General features: G+C 39.8%; 1 protein-coding gene across 1 annotated transcript in view; it reads left to right on the plus strand.

The window, feature by feature from the left end:
* AOPEP (aminopeptidase O (putative)) overlaps positions 1 to 18,901 on the plus strand; it is a 384,109-nt gene extending 365,208 nt beyond the window's left edge. The window contains exons 15-16 of the mRNA XM_083186692.1: positions 12,643 to 12,729; positions 18,443 to 18,901. Of these exons, the coding sequence (XP_083042818.1) occupies positions 12,643 to 12,729; positions 18,443 to 18,583 (228 nt within the window). The 3' untranslated portion in view covers positions 18,584 to 18,901. The remainder of the gene's footprint in view (positions 1 to 12,642; positions 12,730 to 18,442) is intronic.
* The last annotated feature ends 521 nt before the right edge of the window (positions 18,902 to 19,422 follow it).

The following is a 19,422-nucleotide window of genomic DNA, read 5'->3' on the forward strand; positions in this document are numbered from 1 at the left end:
GGGGACGCATGCGCATCTCGTGCATGCGCGTCCCCTTTCGCAGATACAGATGGTGGGTGGCGGGGGATGGCGGCTGGCGTCACCATCGCCATCCCCTGCAAAGAAGAGACCCGCTCCATCTGTAGTGTATTAAGAACGTTTGCCGCCGTACAGACCTTGCTGTGTGGTCTTTTTTGGTATGCACATTGTATACTTACATTTTAAGAATTGTTTTGGTATTTTTACATGTCCCATTTAATGATGCTTAACAGCAAATTACCCCCCCCCCCCCTTTTTCTTTATGTATCACCTTTAACCACGACCCTGATAAAGTCATTTCGACTACACGCGTTGGGTTGGTTTTAAATAAAGAACTACTTGTTTGAACGAAGTCTACGTCTTATTCCAGGAATTGACAAGAGAACTTCTATATAAAGTGTGATCATTGAATCATGTGAATTGTATTATCATAGCAATTGGCTAGGTGGTACAGAAACTCTTTGTTCTATTTCTTGTATTGTGGTTCTCACTAACAGGAGAGCTGTATCGGAGGAGCAGCTAATCACTTAATAGAATTAGAGCAGAACGGAGGTAATATTGTTCTGATAGATATATATACATATACGTAAGTACGTTTGTACGTACTGGATCTGTCTGGTCTGTTCATCTGCTGCTATGGCTGATTTACCTGAAAGTGGTCCTATCTAGGACCAAAATGTTATAGTTTTTGATGATTTTCAATTTTCTTGTAATCACTGAAAATCTGTTTCAGCTGTGATAGATAAAAGAATACTAAAAGGTTGAATATTTCTTAATAAGAATTACTTTGTATTGCAGAGTATGAATTATTATTTCATTATTTGGGCTGTGTGAAGAAACATAAATCTTCTTACTAACTGTGCAAATGCAGTAATTTCACAGAGATGCATTCACGGCACTGAATTCAAAGCTGTGTCTTATAAAATTAAGCATTCTCACTGTCATTCTTTAGATGTAATGAAGACGCATTTCAGGATTTCTGAATGAATGCGGCATGAAATTAGGTCTGGGTGGATAAGACCGGGGGTAAAGTGTATACAGGCTGGCCTACTTTGCCTCAACAGGTGGCACAGTGTGTCCCATAAAGTTCATTTTCATTTAAATTACGTTGCCCAGATTCTCACTTAATTTTGTCTTATTTTGTCTTATTTTTTCATGCAGTACTGCAGTGTCGTTGGAGCTGTTAATATTTACCGAAAGCATCAGGCTATAGCATTGTCTCCTGACTTCATTAATGCACTGAGCCAATGGTTATATAAATGGACTTTACAATAAACAGAGTCAGACTACTTCCTGCCTCATCCTGCAGTGAGATGGTGGCAGATGTTTGCGTGCATGTTTCTAGATTATTGTGACTGTAGTGATGGAGAATCACGAGTAGCTGGAAACAGTGATATGTATCCTGTCACGCTGTCTGGCATTTTAATGCTTTAAATATTTTGGCATCTTAATAGATTTTTATTTGTTGGCTTGTTGGCAAAAGCTAAATTGTGTGAGGGGAAAGTTCTAGAAAGTAAGAGGAAAAAAATAGCAAGAATGCGCATATTCGTTTCTCAAAATGGATAGAAGTTCTGGGAGTGGCGAACATTTGACGTATTAACTTCATAAACAGTATATGGGCTTGGATAAAGCCAGCACCGTGACTCAGTGGCGCCTGAGCTAGCTGTACCGCTAATACAGCAGTGTGAGCTGGGAGTTTATATGCCGGCCTTACTGAACACTTTATAGTATTTACTTCAAGGTTGAGTATCCCTTTTCAGATAAGGGATTTTTACGGTTTTTGGATTTTTTTTAGTAACATCCTTACCTGGTCCCCCGATGGTCCCACGGCGATCCCTGGCATCCTCGGTGGCCTTCAGGAACTTCAACGGTCCCAGGGGTGCATTGCTTAATTTTTCAGGTGAGCCGGTGACGGTACCGGCGTGCTCGTGCACCCACGCAATGCACTCCTGGGACCTTTGAAGATCCTGAAGCCAACCGTGGACATTGGGGGACTTGACAAGTATAAATAAAAAGGGGGGAATAAGAAAAAAAAATAATCTAAAAAAACCTTTTTGGAGTATTTCGGATAAGAGATCTCCGGATTCAGGAGACTCTACCTGTATTGAATAATCATGTGAATAGAACAAAATATGTGCAAAATTTATTTATTTTTTCCACCATGTAAATTTCGTACACAATATACAGTCTTCTTTCTATTTGCAGAAGTTATCTACAATTTGTCTATACGATTTATTCAGACATCGCTAAACTTGAACAGCCACAATGTTTGGTGTACAGTTAATTAGCAGTACATTATACTTTACTACACATGTCCTTGTGTTCCTGATTTCTGTGGGGAAAAATGCCGCCAGTGACTGGCTTATAGTTTAATTGAATTTTCCATCTGCTGGTGAAGGGGGTATTCTCAACGTTTTCTTGACAGCCCATCAAGCATGGGACAGAGGAAATGGCCTGTTCTAACTGAAGGCCTAATTTCAGCAACATACATCCGTTCAGTACCAGCGTGCACTGTCTGATAACAGTGGAGGAATTATGAATGATGTAACCAATACGTCTGCAGAGTAGAATAAGGCCAAACTAATTGTGTTGGCTTTTACAGTGTGCACCTGGTTGTTGTAGTTAACCTTTGCTTAGAAGTAATTACTAAGCCTGGCTGTCTGCCTGTTCTCAAAGCCTCTCTCTGTGGTGTCTGGGTGGGAACCGGTGCACTGCAGCCCTTCATAATAGCTTGTGTAATGACCTTCCATGGAAAGATGCGGACACATTTATGTGTTGCGTGTGTAGAGGTAACAATACTGTAGCTGGTTTGGCTTCTTGCCTGTTGTATTTAAGCAATAGGTTTGCAATGACTGATTGTATGGGTACTCTCATATTTTCAGAATGGAAAGTAATTAATATAATTGATAGAAGATAAGAAAAAAAAACTGCAAGCATCGATGCGTGTAAGTGGCTTGCCCTAACCACCACTGGCATTGTGAATGCTTTGCTAAACCTGCCGATATTAGCTGTCAAGGTGTAGTTAAAGCAGTAAACTATTCTGCGGACCTGTCCATATATTATACCATAGGAATAATCTGTAAGTAAGGAGGTGTATTGGTGATACAGCTTTATATATAGGATGATAACTCTCTACTGTAAATTATGTGGCTACTAAGAAGGCTACTACAAGGAGTTCTGTGACCAAATAAAACATGACAATTGCAAACCTGTTTATTTGATACAGGTAACTCCAAGAAAATGTCTAGTACCCACAGCAAAATCCAGCAGGGCATGCATTATTCCTGTTAGAACACGAGTTCTCCTAATGAAAGTTAGTCAGAACTTGACAATTGTATACCCTTTTTCTCTGCTCTCACACCAGTGCAGTGGTGAGTGGGTGCCACCCAGGAGCACATAGCTGTTGTGTTCTGAAGGGCATTGGAGATGCCTAGCTCTTCAGAAGTGCTTGACCGCCACACCCCAGGCAGTATGTGGCATGACCGCATACCATTTTAAGGGTGTGTCACTATACTTGCTGTCAAAACTAACAAAGATGATCTCATCAGAACCCGGTGTTTATACATATACTTATTTACAGAAGTGTCTGCATATTTTGGAATCACTTACATGGGCTAGTATTCAACTTTGCAGAAGACCAGTATCTTAACCATACTCGCTTCCCTTTTTAGACGTCCCCCATGGGTGTTTTTTGCCTGGAGACCAAAGGTGCAAGTGTGAGAGGTGTGGAGAGCTTTAGTTATTAATAGACAATAAGGGGTGTGAAGGTTTGATACAGTTCCCGCTAAATCCTGGCCACTCTCTCTCCTCTCATCACCCTAATGTAACATAAACTGACCACCTGCATTTTTATGTCCATATTACAAGAACACTCAGACAAAATAAGTGTTGTCTAGGGATTATTACCCGGCATTAATTTTAATGCTTTAAGTATATGTAGTAGCCAGACTGCTGTTTCCATATCCCAGATGGAAAAGCTATTTCTAAGCAATGCTATTTCCCTCAAAATGATTGCTGAATATTGACATACTTCTCATCACAATGCCCGTCTTCATATCACATACATGATTTATGATTCCAGTGCGTGTTCAGAGCAGAGAAAGACAAATGTATATTTTTATAGTGCTTTCATTTCCTGTGTTTTTTCAGAGATTATGACATCCATGATTTTATAACAAGCGCAGCCATTGTATTGGGTACTCCTAACCACAGGGAGATTTCTTGACTTCTTTTTTTAAATACATCTTTTTTAACATCTGAATTTCCGATATTTGTCTTAAGTGCTCTGAATGTAAAGTATAAGTGCTTGAGGGGAAAAAAGAATTTCTAAAACAAATTGAATGTATTCTAGATCCTTTTATATGAATTGTATATAGAAAGAAGTCAACTGTTAGTATATACAGATTGAGCTTTCTTTCTGTGGTTGTATTATGTATATTTAACCTATTGTATACATATAAAGCTAATAAAACCAGTTACAAAATGAGAGCAATGTGGTTCTTCTGCATGGCTGTATTGCATGCATTCACTTTCACCGCCGCCAGGGGGGGTCCGACTCAGAGGTCGAACCCGCAGCACATCCGGCCTCTTGCTCCGGTCCGATGAGCAAAGGACAGCGCAGATCAGATCGAATGTCATACATGTGGGATTTGGGCTGATTTGATTGATTTCTCGGCCCGATCCCCTAGAATCGAGTGAAATCAAGCCCAAATAGCACAGGCATACCTCCCAACTGCACAAACGATGATACCAATTTGCAGTGTAAATCTACATAGTTTGCCATTGAAGACATATGTTTGCTTCTCAAATTGAGCCTTGTGTTGGCACCAGTGCAGTATGAGATCTAAAACAATTACGATTCTGTAGTTCTGCATAATGTGGCAAGTTTTTTTCCGTATTCTGCAAATTTTTGGTAACTGTATAGATATATATTTCTGCTTTCATTTATTTTCTTGTTCAGAGTGCAAGATACAATATATAGCGCAAGCCTTAAGTTCCTCACATTGACACACAATATAGTCATAGTTAGGTTGTTGTCTTCTTTGTTTTGTCTGCTTTCTTCTTTGATTTTACTTGGTAAAAAGACATTTTAGTTTCTTTAATACCCAGTATACCTCATCTCTGTTTTCCTCAGATGTCATGTGATGATTAAATTATAGGTGAAGCACTTTTACAGGTGCATCAGAAACAATATGTTCTGGTAAGGATGTGCCGGCCTCTAATGTTTTGATGGTGAGGTACAGTATGTTGGTGATGTTCTCCTGCCAGTCCTATTGCCGCAAGACTTTTATAGCATGAATGTTTTATTGATAATTTCTGCGGCAGTAGATTGAAATGCAATTTCGTCTGTATTAGGCATCTCGTAATCCCAAGAGGTTTTGTTGTTTAAGTAGATTTCCAGTAATATTTTTTTTTATATTTACACAGTGGAAAGACATTCTAAAAAGGCAATTTTATTCCCCTTATCACGAAAACACATTCAAAACTTACTAACTTACTTGCAATTATGCCTTTAGGTTCTGTAGAAAAGAAGCTTATGCAATTGCAGTGTACACTAAAAACCCTGATTGCAAGGATTCGTTTTAATGGTCTGACCATTTATTATACAGTAACTGTACATCTATCCTCTTTGCCCTCCAAATCGCATTACATATAAGTACCACGTGACTCATTAGTGCCAAGCACGCTTGCCTGTGACTTTTTCTGTTAAATGTGTCTTATTCACAAAGTGATGTGAATATGGCAGACACACAGCTTCTGCTGATTAAAATGAAGTGGTGTGGCTGAGGATGTATCTGAATACAAATTGGTACATTACAGTGTTTTACTGGTAAATCACTGGCATTTTGTATGCCGTTACACTTAAACGAAAACAGTTGCATGCAAAGATGCTCTGTACTACCATGTCACGGCACTGCGTGGTTGGACTAGAAGGGCTCTTTGACGCACAAGAAGGCTAGGGGGACACATCTGTAAATAGCATTCTAGTTACTGAAGAGGGGACACATTTCTTCTCACAGCCTCATGACGTGTTGAGAAGAAAGGTGTGAAAAGTCTATGGTTTACCCTAAGAGCCATCCATTCAGTTGCGCCAAGCACAATAATTATTGGTCACCTTGAAAAATGTATTTACTCCATTGGACGCTGATTATTTATAGTGGCACCCAAATCAATTGTATTCCACCCAGTGTGTCCATAGCAGAGTTTCTACCCACATGTGTGAACATCATTTGTTCTCTGCACATGTGCACCAGCATACCACCCATGGGGGAAACCATCAAATTGTAAAAATGTGATGGCTACCTACCATCATAAGATGGTCGCAACGCAACCAATTTTCAGTGACCAATCCTACCTACTTTATTTAAATGTCTGCATTTTTTTTTAACCACTTAAGTGGTAAATTTTCCGGGCTCAGCTGCGCTGCCGCAGGGAAGTCCAGGAACAGAGCATTTTCTCCCTGAAGGAGAGGGTCAGGTAGGCAAGTATGAGTAATGGGTTCATAATTTATAATATCTATAACTACCCCCATGGGCATATTTCTACTTCTGCTGCTATCCAAATATTAATACATTGTGATATATTGTTATAAAAAATAGCACCCAGGTTACATTGTTCCACAACACATTGCAAACATTTGACATGAAACAGGCATACACATGGTGATTTCAGGCTGATTTCTAAGCAATCTGACAAGATTGCTTGGAAATTAAGCACAGATTGCTCCATGTTTATACCCCCGACCACTGGCAATGCGCGGTTCCGCATGCCGCCATCGCCTGACTACATCTTAATCACATGTAGTCAAAATCTAGTCAGATTACTTAGCAAATAACTACTAATCCGCTCCTTGTGCATAAGTGATCTAGCTCACTCTCTGCCTCTCCCTATGAGCCTGTTCTTTGCTTAAAAAAATTGCTTATAACAGATTACTTCATGTGGGCGACCTAAACACTAGGAAATCGCCCATCCTAAATGGCTCAGCACAAAAGTTTAGCACACATCTCAACATGTGTATGCCCTTTGAAATGAATCTACTTATTTAGCGAAGGATAAAAATGTTTAGTTTTATTTGAAGGTCATGCAGTTGTGATAGCCTATAATGTACTGTAACATGTTTTATTTCTTTATACAGATTCCACTATTATCATAGTTTATAACAATTAAAGCCTCATTCTAGGAGTTTATCTGCAGATATATGGGAATTCTTCCTTACTTGCCAACATTGTGTAAAAAAATCAATGTCCTTATGGCATGGGAGCAGCATTTAAGCCATACTTGCCTACCTGATCCTCTCCATGAGGGAGAAAATGCTCTGTTCCTGGACTTCCCTGGTAATGTAGGATTGCCATCACCTGTGGTGACACACCTTTCTTATTAATTACCTAGCTCCCCACAGGTGATGGCAATCATACATTACCAGGGAAGTCCAGGAACAGAGCATTTACTCCAAGAAGGAGAGGGTCAGGTAGGCAAGTATGATTTAAGCACATAAGATTTGTGGCTGAATTGAGTGCAACTTCATCTACTCTTATTTCTGGCCACGAGGGATGGTCTGCCATCTTAGAACAGTTTGATTATATGAATACCAATGTTTTTTTTTAGGAACAGCTTAAAACTGGATTTGGGGCTAACCTTTTTTTTTAACATCAATAATTTTTATTGAGAATATAAATTTTTAAAGAATATAAGGGGGGGATGGTACAGAAGAAAGAGAAGGGGGGAATCATTTACATAATGATGAAACAGTACAATTCAAAACGAGCACATAAGGAAAAATAAAATATAATACAATCAGTGAGGTACATCATCATAACTTCCCACAGAACAAATATAGATACAAATCAGGAACACGAGGTACAGGTGTAGATAGAGCAAATATGTAAAACGTAATATTACTGGGAAGACTCCTCTTCATTTAAACTAAATTGCCGTTGCTCAGCAAGGTAAGGTTGAGCAATGTAATGAGCTCGCTCACCCTCCGTAACAAAGCTGTGCCATGGCATCCATCGAACACTAGGCGAATGGGCCGAGACTACAGATGGCGTATACTGTGTTTCCATTAAAGAATAGAAATGGACCTTACAGTATGTACAATTTTCCAAAGAGGGGGTAGGGAAGTCTGTTTCCAACACTGGGCCAGTGCGGCCCGAGCTGCAATACAAATATGGCCTAGAACATAACACAGATGAGTTGGGGTAGATATTTAAAAGTGCTAGAGTGGGCGATGGGGTCTGGGGCTAGCCTTTTGATTATAATACAGTATAGCCCTAGTAGTAGTAGCAGCGATTAACTGCTGACGCCCTATTGCAGCTTCACTCCACAGCTGGTAGCCATCCCCTGTAGAAATAAAAAAGGAAGAAAATCCACCAGACCAGGTCTGACCATAAATCACTCATTAAACATTATAATTAGGATGGCAGCTGAGCTGCATGAGCCTCACAGCTTACTCCTGTTAATACACAGCTGCTGATAGCTGCCTTCATATCACCACTATGTATGTCTAATCAAATACAGGTACATGCTAAGCTGAAAGATGGCACTTCGTTTGGACATGATGAATGAATAGAACAATGCTGAGCAGCCGGGATACATTACAAATATATCTTGGACGTTGATGTTCTGTTTATATTAAATGCTTGCTTAATCTTGTTTATTCTTCACAACGGTCTCTGTAGTGCTTTATACAAGATTAATGACTCAGTATTTACTTTATACATAGCACAATGGCTACCGCACTGGTAGATAGCTTTCTCTTTTACTTCCATATCCAGTTTGTGGCCTGGAAAAAATGCCCCTATCACAGTATAGTTGTTTAATTCAGGCCTTGGTATGTTTAATCTGCATTCGTCCAATGTAATAGTAACCACTTGGCAATTGCTATGGCAGACTCATGCCCATTCCTGCATGCACAGATTAGTATAAATGTGGGTCTCAAACTAAAACTAAGGGTGGGATGTACTAAAGGGAAAAAGCGGTAAAACAGGAGTTTTACCGCATTTTCCTATGTACCATTACCCGTCCGCCCCGTTTCTGCATGGCAGGGTATCGCCACCCTCTGGATGGTGATACCCTATAGAAGCCTATGGGCTTCTATCGCCGCCCGCCGTCCGCGTGCCCCCCCTCCCGTCCTCCTTTGATCCTGCCGGCTGCAGGGGGGAGGAGGAGACGCAGGGGGACACTGGCAGCCACCGGGATGTGACGGAGACCCCCGCAGACCACATCACAGGTACCGCGGGGGTCTCCGTCACCGCAACCCAATGCTAGCCGCATATGTTAGTACATATGCGGCAGCATCGCGGCGGCTGTCAAGCGAAGGGCGGCGATGTATATTAATATACCTCAAACTTTTTGCATGTTGGGCCCGTTCTCCCGATAATGGCCGTGGATTGTCGCGATCCCGGGCGCAGATCGCCAATCTATGGTCATTTTATGGCCACGCCCCCTTTGCGGCAATTGGTAGGGGGGACATTGAATCCCGCCTGGCGTTCTGCAGTCGATCAGACTGCAAATGGGCCAGGATCATGGCGGTCGGGAGGGATCGACAGCCATCATCCTGGATTGCATACCCCCCTTAATGTGTGCTTTTCCAGTGGTTCTGTAAGTATTATGTGCTGAACATGTGGATTAGTCTGTGAAAAAGAGGACAATAGACAGAATTCACTCTAAGTTGGGTGCAAATGCGCAAATTATGGTACATCCATCATGTGCACATCGTTTCGGAATGGCACATCACGTCAGTGTTTGCATTTGAATTTCCTCCAATGAAAATTATACAGAACCTTAAGAAGTCATATTGTATAAAAACTGGTTTCTCATCCTCTTATCTACACCATGACATAACATTTTCTAATACTTGTCTTTGTCTTCTACTAAGTAACTTAAGAAGCTTTCATCAGCAAAAAGTAAAGAAGCTTGTCAACATATTAGATCTTACAGATCCAATTGAAAAATATAGAGATTAAGAACAGAAATATTCATGGGTATATTTATTACAGTGCAAGTGGATATGTTGCTCATAGCAACCTGATTCTACACATCATTTATCTACAACTAAAATAATAGCTAAATTATGGTTGCTATGATCCACATCTCTACTTCTCAAAACCTGCATTTTAGTTCAAATCGTCACTGTGAGTATTAAGAGGCACCATCAAAGATTGCACCAACCCTATGGAAGCGGAAATTCAGTGCAACCTTTAGATGCTAACCGCGCAGCAAACCACCACTGTTATTTTAATCTGTTAGAGAAGTAACGAATGGGACTTAGACACAGAGTGGATTGGATACAGGCACAAGCTAAAAACATTGTACTCTTGTGCTGTTATTGAGACTACGGGTGCCTCTGAATCAGGCCATGTATGTGAGTGCTGAAGTATACTCATCACCTAGTCACAGTGTAAGCAGCCAATCCAGTTGTAATTAGTAATTTTACTGATACATGAAGATGTTCCTGGTTAAATAGCTGGCTGACCATGGGCTCGGCTTACCAAATACTGTGCATTTCAGTGAGAAAAAAATATATTCTTAAAAATAAACTACAGTGGATTTGTTACATGCTAAATACTATGTGATACTGTTTTGGCTCAAAGTTTATTCTATAAATGTATTATTGCTGTTTTGTCTCAGAATGCCCTGCCATAAGTTGTATCTCAGAATGCTGTGCCATAAGTTGTATCTCAGAATGCTGTGCCATAAGTTGTATCTCAAAATGCTGTGCCATAAGTTCGATCTCAGCATGCTGTGCCATAAGTTCTAGCTCAGAATGCTGTGCCATAAGTTGTATCTCAGAATGCTCTGCCATAAATTCTATCTCAGAATGCTCTGCCATTAGTTGTATCTCAGAATGCTCTGCCATAAATTCTATCTTAGAATGCTCTGCCATAAGTTCTATCTTAGAATGCCCTGCCATAAGTTGTATCTCAGAATGCTGTGCCATAAGTTGCATCTCAGAATGCTGTGCCATAAGTTCTAGCTTAGTATGCTGTGCCATAAATTCTATCTCAGTATGCTGTGCCATAAGTTCTATCTTAGCATGCTGTGCTATAAGTTGTATCTCAGAATGTTCTGCCATAAGTTCTAGCTCAGAATCCTCTGACATAAATTCTAATGATGTACTTTGTGTCCAAATAAGTATGACCAGTGGGTTAGTGCTTTATTAGGCCACCTTTTTCCCTTACGGTTTGCATTACTCTAGGCATGGGCCCCATCACCCACATGAAAACATGCCTCATACTATAATGTTGCCTTTACCAGCCTGAACAGTTGTGACTGTACAAGTAGGAGCCATGCTTTTATTCGCATATACTCACCCTAACATCTGCATGGTGTACTTGAAAATGTGATTTGCCAGACCATTTGGCCTGTTTCCACTCATTTACTGTTCAACTGATCAACCTGCAAACATCTATGAATCTCACACTAGATAGCAATGGGCTATGTACAGGTCCTCTACAATGTACCTAATAATCATTGAAAGACCATTTTAATTAGTTCCTAAATGAGATTATGTGTAAATTGAAGCCCTCTTGCTCTTCTGTGGGACTGAACACATCTGCTCACACTCCATGCTGTTTGAGCATCTGTAACTGTTTTCGACCACAGGCCTTGAGCTCAGTCCCAGTTTTTCATCTGCTTCCTCACCGTCGCAGCCCATATTTTTAATACAGGTTGAGTATCCCTTATCCAAAATGCTCGGAACCAGAAGCATTTTGGATAACAGATTATTTTGCATTTGGGAATATTTTTATATTTCAATGTGGTATCTTCAAGATGGGACCCATGTTCCAACACAAAATGCATTTATGTTGTATAAACACATCAAACACATGAAATATACACAAATATATATTTTTTGTGCATAAACATGGAACAAAGTTTGTGTACAATCTCAGGCACTGAATATGAATGCCAAGCAATAATTGTCTTGCACATATTTAGTGCCAGTTACATATCATGTCCCCAGTAGTGCCAGTTACATATCATGTCCCCAGTAGTTACATACATAGTAGGTAAGGCTGAAAAAAGACTTGCGTCCATCTAGTTCAACCTGGTATAGATATCCATTGCTGATTTGGTAGGTTCTGGTATTTTACAGACAATTTATATTTCTTATTTGTACCCATGGATGTTTTTCTCCAGTAAATGTTTGTCCAACTTTGCCTTGAACGCATTTAATGAGCCAGCCGTTACCACCTCTCTGGGAAGAGAGTTCCAGAGTTTGAATGTTCTGACCCGTTTTGACTGTAGTGCCAGTTACATATCATGTCCCCAGTAGTGCAAGTTACAGATTTCTCCAGTAGTGAAAGTATTGTTGGCAGAGAGCCGGGCAGTAGGAGCCAGTAGCCGGGCTGCAGAATTGCCACTGATTGGCTGAGAGAGCCCATCCGACCTCCCAACTCCAATGCAATGTCACAGGTCCGCGCATCGGGTCAGACAGTTTGGTCTCAAATACAGTTGACCAAATCTCACTAGTGTATGGGTGCTTTAAGGCCCATTGATTTTAGGACTGATAGATGAGCAATTTATATAATTATGCGTTCAACTTTATTTAGAGTTTTACATAAAATAAAATACTAAATTGGATGTCATACAGTGATTACATTTATTTAATCTCTTTTATAGGTTCGCCATAGATGGTGTGAGCTTGTTATAAAGCATAAGTATACAGCAGCATACAAGGATGTGGAGACCTTCTTACTGCAGGACCAGGTGCGTGAATCAGTAGCTTTGTCAGTGACTATTCAATAGATACTAGCTTTTCTCACACATTATTGCAATATTTTGTAGAAGATAATTTACCACCATGAACATTTTTTCATAGCAAACACACACTAGGAAACTGACTAAAAAACGCATGTTCTTGTTTTGTTCTTTGGGCCTTTTCTTTTACAGATACTGTGTGGTTAATAGCACATTTGAAAATGACCTTAGTGATTTTCTGTGTGAGTAGTGTGTTGGATGGATGCGTTGGGCAGTGTAATGAACTGTAAGGCAGATTGTTGTGTTTAATGTACTTGGTAAGAAAACATATAATAGAACTAAGCTGAACAGGACAACACGTGACGATGGGAGTTTGAGAATACATTTAATGGTTTGTCTGATGAGATTAATGAGCCATGCTTATTGGGTTTACATAAAGAATACTAAGAGGGACATAGCCAGGGCTATTTAATTAGCCCTGATGCCAACACTTTTTGGGGATTATGCAACACCTGCCCCAGGCATGCAAATCATAATCCCCAATAAGTAGCTACTTATAAAGTCCACTTTATGTGCAATGGAGTCACCTGCCTAAATCTTGCCAACTGAATAGGGCAGCACAGAAGGCCCTGATTCAGGAATTTAGACTTTATCTGATGCTGGGGGGTATGTGCATATTTGCGCATGTGCAGACCCCGGCAATAAACAGCTTCGGCGAGTTACACGGTCGCCAGGTTCGTTGCAGGGAGGGTGGACGGCGATGGAAACGGGGATCGCCTATGGGAACGCCCAGCATTTTACGGGCATCCCCATGAAAATGCGGGTATTTCCATGGGAACGCTGACGTACCGGTTGCTGACGTCAGTCGTCTGTGCCCTGTCTTCAGCGATTTGCGGAGGAAATAAAAGTCAGTTCAAACTGACTTTTATATCCGAAGGTTGGAGAAATTATTTGATGGTCGGAAGCATGCAAGGGGATGTGTGTGGGGATGTGTTAGCAAAAACATTCCCTTTCAAGGTACCGAGGGGATATTTTTAAAACATTTCTTTAGTGGTAATGGTTGGTGCTCTATATGAGGGAAATTATTGAAATATATCATGGCATCTAATTTAGCAATAAAATAGCCCATTTCACAGATGGGAATTTTAAATGTATGGTCCTCAATTTCCACCTTTGCTTTGCAATTCCATTCTGTATTTACAATTAGGAATTAAACATTTTGGCATTTGCGCTAATACTGTATATATATATATATATATATATATATATATATATATATATATATATATATATATATATATATATATATATAGTCTTGGAATACAGCAGGGCCATGTGATCCTTGTGCTGCATGGTGCACTTAGAATGCGTCTGCAAAGCGTTTCTCTCATACAGAATTTTCAAACTTCAAAAGTGTTTTTATTGTAAAAATTAAATATAATAAAGATTATCATTGGACAACAATGTATATTGCAAAAGATTTCAATTTTTCCTTTGTTTTGTTGCTGTTTACAGAACAATTTTGACAATTTTTCTCACTTCTTTGTGCAGGTTCTTATTTACTCTGATTTCAAAGCAGGATCTTATTGGCTATCCCAAATCACATGACAGTTGTTGACCATTGATAGCCAATAAGATCCTGCTTTGAAATTAGAGTAAATCAGAACCTGCACATCTCTACTTCTTTTTCCTAGAATATAGGTTCATAGTTTTCAGACATTCATTTATATTCATATATTTCTATCTGATTTGGTATTCACATACTTTTAACCTTTTTAGTTTTCCTGAAATGATAATGAAAGTATAAAGAAATTAATCCGCCCACTCGCTGTGATGCTCTGGTTAATGTGTCTGCACTGAGTGTTCCCACTGACAGGTCATAGATATTGTTGTCTTTGGTGTATCACAGTTTTATATTCAAAGTACAGTATACTGAAAAGTACATTGTGTCCCACTCTCTATATCCATGACACCCTACCGGTTTCCTTCTGCATGATGATAGACTGTAACACAGTGAAGAGGCAGGCCTCATAATGATCTTCAAAATATCTATTTGCTTACCTCCTTTGCATTGTGTATAGTAGATGTTTATTTTATTTTGCAAGAACTTTCTAATTTTATTATAAATCCACCAAATAGATGCTAGAGTTTGACACTTGGGAGTTAAAATGTGTCAGTAAAATGAGGAAAGCCAGACCAGGTCTTTAAATCCCACGTGTATTCCAGTGGTGGATTGGCTGGCCCTTGTCAGCACTGACACACAAACTACAGAACTGCCTGCTGTAGGGAGAATACAATATTTCCTTGTTGATTTATTTTTACATTTAACTCAGTTCAGTTATTATATAAAATACAATGAAATTAGATACAGAAAGAGAGATCAAAACTCAGGTATTAAAACAGTATGTCGGTCTCCTAAATTAAGAAGAACACCGCCTATTCGGGTTATGTTTGGCTTTATGGCTTGGTTTATATTTGAAATATTACAAATTTACTTATTTATGAAAAGTTTCTTATATTGCACACACATCTGCAAACTACACAAATACATTCATTGATTGCTGATGAATGGGCCCATATATATATATAAAATTACAGATACAAGTCTCTCCCTTTTGCGCCAGTCACTTGTAACATAGCAATATAATCAGTGAGTTTGAAAAAAGACATTAGTCCATCAAGCTCAGCCTATATTTAAACTCCTGTGGTGCACAGCTTATGTTTAGAAATAACATTGGATTGTGATATTTTTACCCAGTTTTGCATCTTAGTTTTCTTATAGTGTTCTAGGTACTTCGGATCAGTGTTTGGCGCGGCTAAGTAGCAAAGTCTGGGATTGCTAATTGGAGCTATTTGGTCTGATTTGAGGATGGGTGTATGTGGCTACATTTGTATGTAAATTAAGACAGATATGCAATACACATGTTGCTTGACAGTACTATTGACGTTTATGTGCATGCGTGTACATGTGGTAGGGAATATAGATTGTAAGCTCCAATGGGGCAGGGACTGATGTGAATGTTAAAATATTCTCTGTAAAGTGCTGTGGAATATGTGTGCGCTATATAAGAAACTGTTAATAAATAAATAAATAAATAATGCATGCTACGGAGATATTACAGTGTACCTGTCAAATGCTTGGAAACAGTATAGCATGCACATAATCATGTGCCATAACGAGGCAAAATATATGCTGGCAAGCATTTTTTTTTTAAATTATCCCAGATACTTTGCATGGGGAAGATGAACTTAAAAAAGTGTGCGGTATACAGCAGTAGAACATGCTCAATGAAAACTCTATCAAGTCAGAGAAACTGCCATATACAGAACATGACACTGGCTGACTCCATACACTCACTATGCTACTTCTCCGATGGGAGAAGTCATATCAGTCATCCCCCTTGAGCCGCCTGGGACCTTCCTGTGGCCATATATTGCATGTAGTCCTTCTGCATGTAGTGTTCATTCTAGCACCCGCCATCTTTGAAAACTCATGCAGTTCCTGTTCCTTGCCTGGGGTGTCACTGTCTGCTGTGTTTATAGCACAGGTCTGGTGTGCATATCAGTGCTGATATACAGACCACACTGCTAGACGCACTACAGCAGATAGTGACACTCCAAGCAGGGAAGAGGAACTGCATGAGTTTTCAAAGATGGCGGGTGCTAGAATGAACATTATGCATGTGATGTATCGCATGCGATCCCATTCCCCGCCATTGGAAGGGGGGTCCGACTTGGAGGTCCGACTTGGAGGTCCAATGTGCAGCACGCCCTACTTGGGGGTTGGACGTGTAGCACGTCCGACCTCTGACTCTGGTCCGATGCACATGGGACCGCACATCAGATGTCATACACATGCGATTTCACCCAATTTTGCCCGATCCACTGGAATTGCAAAAGTGTATGGGGGCTTTAGTTATACCATAGTTATAGAAAGGTGCAATAAAAAAGTAATGTTCACAGTGCAAGAAAATGTTTGTAGTACGTGTTATCCAACCATAGGCGTGTGCACATTGAGCATTAGGGGTGCACAGGCACCCCCCTAATGCTGTGCACACCTTAATGAACACTTCCCTGCCACTAGCAATACCAGCAGTACCTTTTACCAAAGACTTCAATCAATTATGTGTGTTTTGTATTATTAATTGTACTAGACCATTGTCATATCACTACATACCTGTGTCATCTGTATATGTTTTGACTTTATTTGCATGTACTGTTACAGAGAGTAATAAGAAGATTAAAACTTATATAGGAGATTATGGTGTGGCTGACGTTTTATATTGTAGTAAGTGCCAATAGATGATGGTAGATACGTCTGATTGGCGGTGTTAGACACACCCAATGGGCAGTGTTAGACATGCCCAAAAGGTGTTGGTAGACACACCACTTTGACAGTGCACCCCCTAATGTAATAACATAAACCAATAAATGAAATTAATAGAATATAGAAAATTACACTAATCTATAATCCATGTAATCACAGTGGGTATTTTAGTCTAAGATAAAAAAAACGGTACTTATATGTTAGTTGGGCGCCCATTATAGTTAGTACGCTCATACCCCCACTATCCATGTCGGTACGGAGTTGACTTTATATAGTGTGGCGAGTGCAGCAAGCCACTGAGCCCGAAGCGTAGTGAGCCACGCGAGGGGACGTGGAAAATGAAGCAAATAGCTTAGTGGGTGCACAACTAACATATAAGTACCAAAAAAACTGTAACAAGTTCTAAAAACAAATATTATAATTCAAAGTCAAGTTTGAGTGACCAGATTTTCTATCAGCATTGGAACACTATGCAGGGTACACCCAGAGCCAGCAACAGCCAGATTCAGCAATATAATCTGTTGTGTATACACTTGCTAATTAGATGCTCTATATGTTGGGCCAGCCCAGCTGTGATGTCATTATTGGCACCAGGTCAGTTGTACACACAGCCAGACATGCCGATCTATGTCATCATTAGTTTTGCTGCAGGGCTGAGCTGACATGTCTGGGAATAGCGTCATAACGCTGAGGCATATCGGGGGTACACACATGCCGAACGAACAATATATGTTTCTAGTTTGTACCGAGGTGTAGTGTAAGGCTAGAACTAATACAAAACAATTCTGCAGAGAGGTTTTCATCCATCAACTTGTTATGTTTGTTATCTTTAAAACACCCCCTGATTGCCAATATCTAGTCACATGTGTAAGTGAAATCACAAGTAGAAAACAACTTTGTAGCACACAGCTTTGGCCAGCGTTCCACAGAGGAGGTCACATAATGTAGAGGAGGTCTTATTATGGTGAATGAGCTTCCTACACAAATCACATTCCATCTTATACTCTGTTATCTAACAAGCTTTATCCGCTGGTCTGCTGTTATTTAGTAAGAGCTGGCCACATAGAAAATAAGATCCAGGCATAAAGGGGCATAAAGCAAATAATATAATGTAGCATAAAGCTGTAATAATCAGAATCCGTAGAGGAATGCCACATACATATAGCAGGTACTTATACCACATAACATTTAAACCAAATGAGAATTCTGCATTGCACTTATGGAAACTTTAAGACATGTTGAAGTGTTTATTGGAAAGATTAGTCAGTCACCATAGTGAGTAATGAAGGGTGAGGGCAAAGTGGGGTGTGTGGATGGGATAGGAGCTGTGTTGTGTGTTTGACTACAGGATCGTCTTCATACAGAAGTGTTTACTTGTTCTTTTCTTCTCTACAGGCCATGGGAGTGTATCTCTATGGAGAATTAATGGTGAATGAAGATGCCAGACAGCAAGAACTTGCACACAGATGCTTCGCTGCTGTCAGAGATCAAATGGATGTATCCTGTGTAAAAGTGGTGGGAGAAATGTTGTTTTAATGGATTGACTTCCATAGAACAATGCCGTGACTGAAACAGCCAAGCTCTCAGTGTGGTCATGTTGATGCAAGTTAAACTGGATAGGATTAAGTACTGAACTCTGGGCGGATTACTCGTTCTAGAACAAGGCCGTATTTGGAGCCTGGCCTCCAGCACATTACCTCAGTGCTAGACCAGAAGCACATGCTGTGTGGCATGATTCAATGTGTAAGTGGAATGAAAATAGAGGTAATCCTAGTCTCAGACTGTCTGTAATGTCTCATCTAGTATTTTTATATTTCTATGCAGTAGATATAAATAAAATACATTTTGACTGTCTTTTATAAGATGCAACATGTGCCTTAATATCTATGTGCCGCCTCTTGGTATTCCATCTGTTATAGTAAAACCAGGCCATTTCCATCTGCCAACAGTCTGCTGGGATTTGTAGTTGGATATAATATAGAAAAAAGGTTGCCTATTCTAAATTGAAGATGTCTGTCTGTGCATTCTGAAAAAGTAGATTATAATATGAATTATTTTGTCAGATTTAATAATATACAGTTGTCAGATTACTTTTCAGTAACTGACTCTTTATAATGAAGATCTAGAAATGGCCTTGACTTACACAATATTTGAATACCCTGAGGTAACCCTACTTGGTGTTTGCACATGCAAGTCTAACACGTATTCAATTTGGTTTGGTATGAAGGTCTTCTGTAGTGCAGCATTTTTCAGATACTTGTCTAATGAAATAACACATTTAACAGACTTGCTGTCCTCATCACATTTCTGTGTTGAAAATTTCAGTTATCGAGAGAAAGTGACATTGGGTGGTGCAGACATTATTTATGGCATTA

The sequence above is a fragment of the Crinia signifera genome, chromosome 1 (assembly GCF_055691185.1).
Source record: "Crinia signifera chromosome 1, ASM5569118v1, whole genome shotgun sequence".
NCBI lineage: Eukaryota > Metazoa > Chordata > Amphibia > Anura > Myobatrachidae > Crinia > Crinia signifera.